At 40.4% G+C, this 13,749-nt stretch overlaps 1 protein-coding gene across 3 annotated transcripts in view; it reads right to left on the bottom strand.

The window, feature by feature from the left end:
* lrrc28 (leucine rich repeat containing 28) overlaps window positions 1-13,387 on the bottom strand; it is a 29,508-nt gene extending 16,121 nt beyond the window's left edge. Inside the window, exons 1-7 of one of the 3 annotated variants that reach the window (XM_084080472.1) lie at window positions 13,256-13,387; window positions 10,520-10,624; window positions 9,376-9,550; window positions 8,558-8,598; window positions 7,761-7,798; window positions 6,345-6,482; window positions 2,115-2,321 (exon numbers count right to left, since the gene is read on the bottom strand). In XM_084080472.1, the coding sequence (XP_083936598.1) occupies window positions 2,115-2,321; window positions 6,345-6,482; window positions 7,761-7,798; window positions 8,558-8,598; window positions 9,376-9,543 (592 nt within the window). In that variant the 5' untranslated portion in view covers window positions 9,544-9,550; window positions 10,520-10,624; window positions 13,256-13,387. The remainder of the gene's footprint in view (window positions 1-2,114; window positions 2,322-6,344; window positions 6,483-7,760; window positions 7,799-8,557; window positions 8,599-9,375; window positions 9,551-10,519; window positions 10,625-13,255) is intronic. The other 2 variants (XM_084080473.1, XM_084080474.1) reach the window with 2 other exon arrangements.
* Window positions 13,388-13,749: the final 362 nt, after the last annotated feature.

Genomic DNA, 13,749 nt, shown 5'->3' with positions numbered 1-13,749 from the left:
GCGGGTTTACCAGGCTAGCACAGGGTAGTGAGTGACAAGTGCTTTTCTCCTCCATCAACATTACCGTGAAAAATAAAAGGATACAAAAATATTTAGCCATTAAAATGTCCAGAAACAGGAGAAAATGTTTTTTTTTTGCAAACTCAGCCTCGATGATTTGAGCAATTCTTTATTTCATGTGTTATTGCACTTTGCACTTCTCCATAACGCAGTCTGATACTGAAAACCAAAGACCAATTTGTCAAACTCCTGAGGTTTGCCGATGACACCGATATGGTTGGCCAAATCAACAGAGACTGACCGATACATCTGTTTGGCTGACATATCGGCCATTATTTGACTTTTCTGATGACATCGGTATCTGCAATTATGCAGCCAATTTTGAACACTTGTCCTGATTTATTTTAACCACTTTCAACCAGGCGGCCATATTTGGGCATTTAGTTTATTTCTGACCCCGGAAATCTGGCATCAGACAAATTGATATGTATTAACTACTTTTGCTGGGGACCCCCTGAACCCCCCCCCAAAGACCCCAATTTGAGAACCAATGCTCTACTCATCCCCAGCGGGTACAGGAGGGAGGGAGGTGGCATGGTGTCATGGTGCTCCAACAACAAAACCGGATGTCAAAACCAGCAGGACTGTGGAAAAAGGTCAATGACTTCAGGAAACTAAATGGCCCCCATGCACCCACCCTGGAAAAAGAAGGTGTCACAACCTCAAATGGGACAATCACATCACCAGCACCAAAAAAAAAAAGAAGGAAGGAAAAAAACACCCAACAAAAGGATGTACTTCCTACGACACGCCAAGGAAGCTCAACGTCCAGCCCACCCATCCTGGTCCCGTTCTACATGGCAGTTATTGAAAGCATCCCCACCTCCTCTAGCCCATTCAATCCGGGACCACATCTGCGTGAATTTAGAATTTGAGCTACAACCCTTATTCTATACTTTGGCTATTCAAAAATAGCACATCTACAAGCTCATAGCGCGGCACCGAGTGCCGCGCTATGAGCTTGTAGATCTGCTATTTTTGAAAAATCATGAAAATCTGTGCATATCTATATATATAAATATATATATATGTTTTTTTTAAGCGAACATTTGTAACTCAAATCTTTGCTTCTGGGGGTCCCTGAAACAAAATGTTTTGAGATTGGGGTCCTCGGCCAAATACATATCATTTTGGGGGTCCTTGACATGAAAACGTTTGAGAACCAGCAACATAAGGTTTTTCAAAAAACGGTTTTAAAAACTGATTTAGACGACATTTCTAGAATCGGCCAAATTGCTCAAATTTAAGCACCGTGCGCGGCACGGTGCCGCGCTATGAGCTTGTAGATCTGCTATTTTAGAATAGCCAAAGAAATCTAAAATGACACAGATGCGTTCCCGGATTGAATGGGCTAATAGACAGTTCACTGTCATTTTACTTACTTACTTTACGTTGATGCTTCATATCCATATGAGTAAAATAGCCTGACTTGTTTATTTATTTTTTGGAACAAAGTTCTAATATGCCACGAAGCTATTGAGACCCTATGGTATTTTCAATGGAGAAAATAACTCATGTGAGCGACCTCTAGCGGCAGTGATATCACACTTCGGTTCTCTATACCTGATACAGCTGTGTGGGCAGCAGTGTCAGATAGTTAGTAGTAGTAGTAGTAGTAGTACTAATCTAAGGGCAGTGAGGTGAGACAGTTGGCAGCCATAGACTCGTTGAGGCTGTGTAGTAGTGATCAGAAAAAAGCGTTCGTTTCAGTGAACGAACCATTTAGTTCACGGCAATGATCCGTTCAAACGACTCGTTCAAATGATTCGTTCAGTAGCGCTATCGTCTGGTGAAAAACAACACAACCACATCGATGTCCGTCTGTCTGTCACGGGAACAGCCCGCCCTCCTGTCCTGTGTACGGGGGGTTATGAACGAAAGCGTGAACGTATCAGTTTCGGGAAATGAACGAGTGTGTTCACGTTCACGGCATTTCACGAGTTCTTGTGAACGAATCGATCATGAACGACCCATCACTACTGTGTAGCTGACACAGATAGCTAGTAGTAGTGCTACTAACCTAAGGGCAGAGAGGTGAGACAGGCGGTACTAACCTAAGGGCAGAGAGGTGAGACAGTTGGCAGCCATAGACAGCTCGTTGAGGCTGTGCAGCTGACACAGCTGTCTGGGCAGCAGACTGAGGCGGTTGCGGTCGGCGGTCAGACACTGCAGAGAGAGACACTGGTGCAGCCTCTCTGGGAGAGACATCAGCAGGTTCATGGACACGTCCAGGGTCTCCAGCTCACGCAGGTCACCTATCTCTGTGGAGAAGAGAAAAAAAAAGACTAGAGTTCAGTTAACAGGTACCTTACAAATCAAAATGTGTTGTGTTAAGGACCACCCAATTGATATGTATTTGGCAAAGGACCCCCATCTGAAAATGTAAATTGTAGATCTGCTGTTTTTGAATGACCAACGTATAAATGGACAAAGTGGTTAAAATGATTGTGGTGCTATGTTAACTACTTTTGCTGGGGACCCCTTGGACCCCCCCCCCCACCAAGGACCCCTGGGGGTCCCCGGACCCCACTTTGAGAACCACTGTCATACAATGTTAATTTCGTCGACTAAAACTTTGACGAAAAATGTTTGTCGACTACCTTTTTTCACTGGCGAAAACTAAAAAATAAGCTATGAAGACCCACGTACAGCCAAGCATAAAATTACTTCGTTTTTAGTCTTAGTTCTACTAGATCTCTTGTCCGCTTGTCCCTCCCTAACCTTTTCATCTAGTTTTTATTTGTCAACGAAATTATCAAGTGTATTTTAGTCATAGTTTTGGTGTCACACTCCGCAAATAGCCACTCTAGCTTGAAGATTTTCGGCACACAGCTAAGTATATATCAGGTATTACGACACCATCACGGCCCTCCAAAATAAACTTTGGCCGACTAAATCAACTGTGGATTTAGTTGACTAAAATGAAAACTTTTTCAGACGACTAAAATATGACTAAGACTACATGGAATTTTATTATTCAAAAGACTATGGCTAAAACTAAATAAAAATGTTGCTGTCAAAATGAACACTGGTGCCTTATATTTGTTGTTGTTTGTATGTAATGTTTTTGTAGGCTCTGTCACATGCAAGGCTTATTTATTTTATTGGGAAGAAAATACCCTGTCAGGGAATTGCGTCATTGGATTGTGACCTCTCCTGACAATGTGATGTGTATGTAAGGGTCAATAGGTCAATGTAATTTACTCGCCTAATGGAGACGAATTGTGGTCAATTCTTGTTGTTTTTCTGGTTTGTTTTTTTGCACATTAAATATTGTGGAGCTGCATAATGCACATTTCTCATTTACAGTAAGGGCCTCTTCTTTACTTCATTCACAGGTCTGTTCCATTTAGTGTAGCACAGTGGTTCTCAAACTTCTAAATTTCGAGGACCCCCGATAACTCTGAGAGTTATTTGGATCCATTTGTACACTCTCAGAGTTACACATCCGCAAGGGGCCATTTGGAACCCCCTCAAGGAGTGGCGGAGGCACAGTGTTTCCAGTGAGCCAACATGCACAATATCAGCACCCTGACTCTGTTTGACCAGAATTGAACAGAGCCTTCATTAGTGTCATTGGTAGCACCTGATTTTACTCACTTCCAAACGGGAAGTGAGTAAAATCCTCAACATATTCTTCACGACCGTGGCCTCAGAGTTAGTTGAAAAACTACCCCCTCACTCTGGGAGTCATGGTGGAGAGTATGTTGATTCATTTTACGATAAACAGGGTGTACGCAAAGATGATTTTAAACTCTCCCCTGTGTCAACAGATGAGGTGTTTAAAAAATTGAGTGCACTCCAACAACACAGAGCCACAGGTCCCGACAACATCCCCGCTAAATTTCTAAAAGACTCAGCCGCCTCCATTGCCCCAATCATTACCCACATAATAAACCTCTCCATCATACAGGGACGGGTCCCTAACGACTTCAAAAAAGCAAGAGTGACCCCTCTGTACAAAAAAGGAAACCAATTAGACCCTGGCAACTACCGCCCTATTTCTATTCTTAGCTCCATCTCGAAAGTCATGGAAAAAATAGTCTATGAACAGGTTGAAAAGTACCTTGCCGAAAAAAATCTAATTTACGAATTCCAATCTGGTTTCAGAACAAACCACTCCACTGACACATGCCTTCTCTATTTGAACGACTCTATCAAACAAGATGTCGACAAGGGCAAATATTGCGGCATGGTCATGCTGGACCTCCAGAAGGCTTTTGACACCGTTAATCACCCAATTATGATCAATAAGCTCAAAGCAATAGGCTTTGATGACACGTCGGTGAACTGGATGAGATCCTACCTGGAAGGGAGGGAGCAAGTGGTGGAAGTAAACGGCACCCAGTCCCCTCCCCTCCCAGTGACTTGTGGTGTTCCTCAAGGAAGCATACTAGGACCACTACTGTTCCTGATATATGTGAATGATATGTCCTCAGCTTGCGACTGCAAACTGTTCCTGTTCGCAGATGACTCGGCTCTGCTGGTCTCGGACAGGGACAGGCTGCAGGTTGAGAAAACTCTCAGCACTGAACTCAACAAGATCTGCATCTGGCTCTCCGACAACAAACTCTCATTACACCTGGGTAAAACTGAATCCATCCTCTTTGGGTCCAACCCTAACCTTAGAAAGGCTGAGAGTTTCACGATCAAAGTGGGTGAAAATGTTATCACAAGAAAGGAGGAAATTACCTACCTGGGTTCCATCTTGGAGGCAAACCTCTCAGGTGACAAAAACGCTGAAAAGACGATCAAAAAGGTCCACAAAATAACACGGAGGATGTGGAGGCTTGTTCGTAAAGTCAGTAAGAATACTCTGAAGATTCTTGTAGGGGCCCTCATACAAGGTCATTATGATTATGCATGCACTTCATGGTATCACAACACCTCCAAGGCCCTAAAAACAAGGCTCCAAACATCCCAAAACAAACTTGTAAGGCTACTTCTTGGCCTCAATTACAAAGCCCATCTAACCCATGCCCATTTTGCTAGGCTTGGATGGCTTAGGGTTGAGGACAGAGTACAGCAACTTGCTATGGGCCTGGTCTTCAAGATACACCACAACATTGGGATCCCCCTGTATTTGTCAAAATACTTCCAAAATGTTAATCAAGTCCATGATCATAACACCAGAGGCAGCTCCACAAACCATGTTCAACCCAGATTTGGCACAACAAAGGGAATGAACTCTTTCTCATGCTATTCATCTAAAATATGGAATGCCCTACCAAAAGGAGTAAAGGAGTGTAAAACCCTACTCACTTTCAAAAATGCCCTAAAGATACACCTTCAGGAGGCTGCAATTCAAAAATGGCCCCTGTCCAAGTCCTAACCTACCCCATGTCCTAACCTAACCTACCCCATGTCCTAACCTAACCTACCCCCCCCCCTCTCTTTCTTTTTGTACATATTTTTCACCCTTCATACTTCATACCAGTAACCTGTAAACTGATTGTATGACATTCTGTATAGTAGTGTGTATATCTGTCTGTCTCTTATATGTCAACATGATTTGTGTGCATGGGGATCTCATCTTAAACAAGCTACGTGCTTAACTGAGCTATCCAGTTTAGTAGACCTTGTATTGCGAATTTGTACTTCCATGTACTGTTATGTACTGCCATGTACTGTTCTCATGTCTTACTAAATAAAGTACATCAATCAATCAATCAATGGAAGTAAGGAAGAGGCCCAATTTCTTTTAAATATGGCTGCTGTGCATAGATAGAGCCTATTGGGCAAGCTAATAATAAACACACAGGCTTTAGACAACCGTTACAAGTGTTTCAAACTCACTGATCCACTATTCCTTCCCACCCAGTCTGCCTGCCTGCCACCCCACCCCACCCCCACACACACACACACACCCCCCCCCCCCCCACACACACACACACACACACAAAGATAACAGAACACACTGTATGACCGGGACATGATGGAGTCTGTATGATCGACCATCCAGAGAAAGAGATAAGAGCTAAATGGTGGTTGCATAAGTAATACTGTACTAGACTGTCTATATCAAAGGTAGGCTAAATTATATTTTGTGGTCTAAACAACACGTTTTTTTTTGCCAAAGTATAAAATAATGCTTTTTGGCTAAAAATCTAAAATGACACAGATACTTTCCCGCTTTTAACTCTCTCAGTGCCAATGAAATAAAAAAATATGTTCATACTGTGCCAGCAATTTTTTTTTTTCAAAGTAAAAAAAAAGTGCTTAGGAAGTCAATAAGGCAAGAAGCAGGAATCAGGCTTCAGAATGCTGTTGTACATCCTCCTTACCTGGGGGGAGGCATCGGAGCTGGTTATTGGCCAGTCTCAGGTGCCGCAGCGACCTCAGCCGACCAATCTCTGGACAGATGACCTGCAGGGCGTTGTCACTCAGGTCTAAGGACTGCAGCCTGGCCAGGTTCCCTATGGCTGAGAGACCACACCCACACAGGGCTGTTAGCACTTCACTTACTGTACATTCACAACATACAGTCATACCTAAATAGGCTCTATGGCAGTGGTTCTCAAACTTTTTCATGTCAAGGACCCCCAAGATGATATGTATTTGGCTGAGGACCCCCATCTCAAAAATTAATTGTGCCAGGGATTTTTCAAAAAATAGCAGATCTACAAGGTCATAGCACGGCACTCTGCGCTTTCAATAGCCAAAGTATGAAATATGGTAACATCGGTTAAAATGATTGTGACGCTATATTAACACATTTTGCTGGGGACCTCCTGGTACCCCCCCCTACCCAAGGACCCCATCTTGAGAACCAATGCTATAGAGTTGACGTAATTTACGCATCCTACCTGGGTCACGGTTCCCCCCTCCTTCTGAATTCCCATAGACGTGTTTAATATCGCGTCATATAATAACTGTGTTCCAAAAATAAACGAATGGTCCCGGTGGTTTGACTCATATGGATATGAAGCATTCAACTGACGGCGAGAAAACACTAACGTTACCGCCGCCGAATTAATTACATTTTCGCCAGAAACGTAAACGATACAGAGCCACCTCCCTGACAATAGTGCCGGGACAGTTTGTTTATTTTTGGACCACAATTCTTATTTGAGGCGATTCTAAGATGACCCGATGTTATTCTCCATAGAGAAATGACTTGTGTGACCCGGGGGATGAACGAGTGACGTCAGGACTTCGGTACTCTTTAGCAGGGATCTTCAACAGGGGGTCCGGGACCCCTGGGGGGTCCTCAGAGTTACAACAGGGGGGCCGCAAAATATTTGTGTGATTTCTTTTTTACTTTAGCCAAAAATAGCAGATCTACAAGTTCACAAAGCCTCGCACTGCGAGGCGTTGTGGACTTGTAGATCGGCTGTTTTTGGCAAAGAGGTACAGGTGTAGAAGGAAAAAAGACCAGACTAAATATTTAAAAAAAACTTTACTCTGAAACACAATTTTATACAATATAGAGGGGGTCCCTGCTTCATCTCTCTTTTTTTATTATTCTGTAGCAAAGAAGTTCTTATTCTTTTTACTTGGTGTCCAATTCACAAATGATGTCAGATGATGAACTGTACAATGTTAAAATAATGTACATTGTTAAAGGAAAACAAATTAATTAAATAATGAATTTGTATTTATGTTTTTGCGGGTGGAGGGATGGGGGTGATGGAATGTTTTAATGTAAATAAAAACATAATAAAAAGATGAAAAGAGTAATAACACAAAGTCAGACTCACCCTCAGGAATCATGGCTATGTTGTTTGAGTGCAGATACCTTCAAAAGCAAAACAAAAGAATTATCATCACATTATATGAAAATCTATAATAATAATATTAATTATATTCTTCTTAATACTACTATTATCATTATACGTGGTTATATTAATTTCATTGGTCAATACTTCAAAATATTTTGAGACCTTTTAATGTGACAGGCTGTTTTCCAACTAACTTTGACACCTAGTGTACTGTGTGGTACATCTCTGTCACTGAGTGTTATTGTTTGACAACACACTGCTCTACTGTCTGCACTATATTGTACCACATTGCTCTACCTGAACACCTGCACATCTTAGTCTACTTTATTTCATTTTATTTGTATGTGTATATTTGCCCATAACCTTTATCTGATCGTATTCTTGCATTTTATTATTTTAAATTAGCTTTAATTGAGCTGCATGTGAAAGGTTCTATACAAATGCAGATTATAGCTGTTATTATTATTGTTGTTATTACTATTCTGATTCTGATCCATTTTCATGATGACTGAACAAAGTGCTCTAGTGACACCTGCTGGACATTAAGTGAAAGTGCGCCAACCAGTTTGCTATTGTACTGTGTCTTTCTCATATCTTAGAGTTAAGTGGTCACAGCTGTATACTCTAAGTTAACATTAACATGTCTTTATCACCATCACTCAACATTGCAGCACTCGTATAGACACATTCATTGTAAATCTATAACCACATTGTAATAAAGGCTGTAATTGGTGCTACATGCACCATAGACAGGACTGTGCTGTGAACATACTCACAGCTCAATCAGATTTGGGAGCTTCTGTGCCAGATTGTCCGGCTGTTAGAGAAAGAGGAGACAAGACCAAAGAGAGACTTTACCAACCAAAACACCCAGTAAACATTCTCAGTACTTTTTTGCTATAATATCACATTAATAATATGGATATACAGCATATCGTTGCTGTCGGCAGACGTGCCGATTTGTGTGTGCGCGGCCGTGGGGGCTCAACTCGAGAAAGACTGATTTTGTGTTTGGTTGCGCTCGGGTGTTGCGCTCTGAAAATAGACGATCTACAAGCTCACACCGCGTCGCGCTGCGACGCGTTGTGAGCTTGTAGATCGGCTATTTTCAGCACGCAACCAAGTGTAAAATCTACCATTACGACCCATCAAGGCACCCCCAAAATACATTTTAGTCGACTAAATCAATTGTAGTTTTAGTCGACTATAAACTTATGATATTTAACTGACTAAAACTAGACTAACAGTAAAACATTTCAGATGACTAAAATAGGACTAAAACTAAATTGAATTTGATTAAAAAGACTATGACTAAAACGGAATCAAAATTTGCTGTCAAAATCAACACTAGGGCTTAAGCCCCGAGGCCCCCGCGGTATCGGCGTCTATGGATCGGTACAGTAAATGCCATGCTTCATTTATACTACTTTGTACGATGGTGCTGCTTGTTGAACATAGCAGATCTACAAGCACAATGAGCTTGAAGATTGGATATTTTCTGTGAATGATACAAGTAGGCACGTGTAAAAGTGGCCAAAATGAAATTCGATTACTATAATTCTATCAATAGCGATTATTCGAATATCCGGTTTACCAGGGTTGTCAGGGAGTTCCTCTTCATGTAGAGCCTCTCCAGGAACTGCAGTCCCTCGTCCTTCAGGAGTTCCACAGGGAACTTGTTCAGGTTCCTGTAGTTCAGAAACAGGTTCTTGTGCCTCTCCTGTTTGGCCATGAAGATGGTCTCGTGAAGCTCGGTGGCCATGTCTGCCCTGCAGAGGCAGACAGCAAAATTGCCATTTCACACCTTTTCACATTTCATATCATTATCAATAACAAAAAAGACCATAAACTATAATTACTGTACTAACAATAATCTCATGTCATTATGACATGAGATTATATTATGACATTATCGTCTGAAACTCTGCACATCTGCTACATCAGGACTTTATACACGCCAACCACCTACTCATAACCTGCAAACATGGCTGATAAACCAGACATGACAGAGATCTCTGGATTTGACAAGGCCCAGTTGAAGAAGACTGAGACGCAAGAGAAAAACGTCTTGCCCAACAAATAAGTCATCGAACAGGAGAAGGCAGCAGATTCATGAAGACCTCCTCTATGCACTGTACAGTCCAAGAGCATTGCCCTTTTTTTCCAAAAAATACCTATCAAAGACCTATCAAAGTAAAGAAGCCATTTGTTTTAAATGCCATATACTATCTGCGGCAGTCATGATGGTAAATGGTAAATGGTGCATTTATATAGCGCTTTTATCCAAAGCGCTTTACATAGATTGTGCATTACATTCACCCATTCATACACCAATGGCGGAGGAAACCATGCAACCAAACTGCTCATCGGGAGCAATTAGGGTTCAATGTCTTGCTTAAGGACACTTCGACACTAACTCTGGGGGAGCCCAAGATCGAACTGGGAACCTTGCGGTTTCCAGTTCACTCTACCCGGCCACTCTACCCCTGAGCCACTGCCGCCCCGTGATCCCCTTGATCGCACACGATCATGCATGATTATTTGACCATTATTGTCACACAAATAATTGCAATTAATGACTTAAGTGTGTGTTGTTGTTTTGAGCTTTGAACATAAATACAAATGTAATTTCGGCGATTATGCAAAAATAAATGTGAGTTTTTGTGACAGGCCTACCAAATATATGTCAACTTAGGGGTCTAGTACCAGCAATGATTCAGACAGGTTTCACTACTCACACAATCACTGCTCTTCTTTGGCTTGTTGTAGAAGTCTTTAAAGAGTCCCCATCCAGTTAGGGGATTTAATGATGTCTCCTTCTGTCTACAGCATCCCTGGTCCTCCTGACACAAAACAACAGGAGAACAAACTTCAAATAAAACAAACAAACTAAAGTATTCAATCAGTTTTTAATAAATGCAACAGAGATCCATAATTCACTATACATCGTCTGTGGCATTAATATTTTGTGTGCTTGGCAGTATTCTTTTTCTTTTTTTTACTAGATTGGCATTCTTCTTCAATGCCAAGAAAACTATCAGTCGTCAGTGGGTTGAATTGAATCTTATGAAATCATAAATTGCCCAATAATTAAACCAACCAACTTGGTTGGAATAATTATTATGGGACAATTTTACCTATAATCAATCTCTAATTAATTAACATTTTTAATCATTTCATCATTTAATGATGAAATTCCAGGCCTGCAGCCAACAATTTAAAATCAATTACTTCAATCATCTTATTCAACTTTATGGGTAGCATTAATTTACCTCTATTATTCATATCAGATGCATAATTAACAAATTGGGACACAGCATAATTCCATCTCTACACACTGTGGGAAATGTTTGTATTGATTTAGCAGGCTGTTATATTTATGGCTACATAGTGCTACAGGTAGCAGGTCTCTGGTGGTAGAGTACAGAGTACAATATTGTTCATTTAACTCTGATAGTGTACATATTGAACCAAATGGACCAATAAATACTGTTTAGTATAGTGCAGTGGTTTGAGAACTGCTGTGGGTCAAATGAATTTGGGGGTTTTCTCACTCAACAGTGTATACAGGGTATCTGCACACTAAAGTTACAATTGAATGACTTTTAAGGCCTTTTTAATACCAAATTGGCCAAATTGTCAAATATTACATTAGAATGAGGCAAACAATGTGAAAATAGCCGATCTACAAGCTCACAACGCGTCACAGTGAGCTTGTAGATCGGCTATTTTGACAATATTTATCTGTGGAACTGAGTCAAACTAAATGTAATGCCTCAACTCCCACAATACAATTCCAAGTTCTTGTAAGGGTGGGGGGTGCCCAGTTCAAATATGATTACTTTTGGGGGTCGCGGCCTGAAGAGTTTGGGAACCCTTGGTAGACAATACTCAGGTGAGAACACTACTATACCGTATATTTATGTCTACTTCTTCTAACATTAGCAGCAATTCTAGTGACATTGACAACCCTGGGAAACTATTATTATGTACATTTAATGTTAAGCAGTGGTGGAAAAAGTATGTTTTTTTTTACTTAAAGTAAAAGTATCAATACTGCAATGTAGAAATGCTCTGTTACAGGTAAAAGTCTGGTAATCAAAAGTTACTTGAGTAAAAGTACAAAAGTATTGGCATCAAAATATACTTACAGTACCAAAAGTAAGCCTACAACTAAGGCAACCCAGTGACACTGTCATTCAGTGATGTTTACTTTAGTTATATTTCTTGCATAACGACTGCATGTTGCATGTTTCATGTAATCATTGAACAGTGGTGTAAAGTAACTAAGTACTGTACATTTACTCTCAAGTACTGTACTTATACAATTTTAAGATATGTTTTACTTTCTTCAGTATTTCCAATTCTCAGTACTTTGACTTCTACTCCACTACATCTCAGAGGCAAAACTACAGTTTGGACAACTTAGTTACTGGTTACTTTGTAGATTTTGATTATTATCACAAAATATACATTAACCACTATCAGCCCTATATACATTTCAGACATTTGAAAATAGCCGATCTACAACCTCACAATGTTGTGAGCTTGTAGATCTGCTATTTTCAAAAGCTTTTTGTATACATTTTCAACTTGTGAAATGGGACATTCTGCACAATGAGTACTTTTACTTTTGGTACTTTGAGTTCATTGATACCAATAATTTTGTACTTTTACTCAAGTAAGTTTTGAATTCCGGACTTTTACTTGTGACAGAGTATTACTGCATTGCACTATTGATCATTTTACTTAAGTAAAACATTTGAGCACTTTTTCCACCACTGTAACTGAAGCATATTTCATAATGTGTTCTGGATCAAAGGCAATAAGCACATCATAAGCTATGCAGGGTTCACATGACGAGCGTCATGGCGTAACTTCAATCTGGTTTTGGCACTTTCTCCATTTACGGTCCGTCCGTACATCTAGATAAACGTTCATATTTCAAATATAAAGTGCTTACCTCGTGGCCACTGATGTTATAATTATGTACGTGCCCTCAGAAGTACCCTTATTTTCCGTATTGTTCAATACAAAGCATTTTAATTTTCTTAAAATAATGTCTTCATAGAGTTATAATGTATCAGAGTGCAGTACACCTCTCAACCGATAGGGTCACTTAGTTGAAAGCATAGAAAATACGGAGAAAATGGCCACCGATCGGATTAAAATGCTTTTTATTGAACAATACGAAAGATACGGGTACTACTGAGGGCCCGTACATAATTGTAACATCCACGGCTATGGGGTAAGCACTTTAAATTTGAAATATGAAAGTTTATGTAGATGTACGGCTTGTAAATGGATTAAGTGCCAAAACCAGATTGAAGTTCATCCATGACTGTCACGATATGACAGTCAAGTTTCAGGGCTAATCATAAGCATGACAACATCAACCGTTAGCTAACAGTAAAGCTTCCTTCTGCTGCGTGTGAGAGCAGAACATCCTCACAAAACACATTTCATGACTTTACCTGAAACGTCCAGCATCACTTTAGACAATAGTTTGTATTGTTTTGTCCTCATGAATATTAATATCTATTATTTACCCTCCAAAGCTAACGGACTGGTAGCTAGTTATAGTAGCTTCGGCGACAAACGTAAACAACGTCTGACGTCATCGTCTAGGCGACGGCGGCGTCGCCCGTTGTTTGATGGGAGCTGTAGTTTATAGACATAGTAAATATGATTCCAGCTGCTCAGTATCACAGAAAAGGACCATCAACACTTTATAGGACAATAAGCCATGCCTTTGTCTCATGTTTTGTATGATGGTCTTTTAGTCTTTTTAGAGCCTTTGTTTTTTTTTATTATAGCCTATTTGTAATTTGAAGCACCCCCTTCCCTCCCAAAAAAGAAGGGATATAGGGATATATATATATATATATATATATATATATATATATATATATATATATATATATATATACCCTCCAGAAAAACGCGGGCAAAAATCCTTGATTATGCG

The sequence above is a fragment of the Gymnoscopelus microlampas genome, assembly GCF_963454915.1.
Source record: "Gymnoscopelus microlampas genome assembly, chromosome: 1".
NCBI classification, from domain to species: Eukaryota; Metazoa; Chordata; class Actinopteri; order Myctophiformes; family Myctophidae; genus Gymnoscopelus; species Gymnoscopelus microlampas.
The sequence above is the reverse complement of the archived record's forward strand: the minus strand, read 5'-3'. Positions and strand labels throughout refer to the sequence as shown.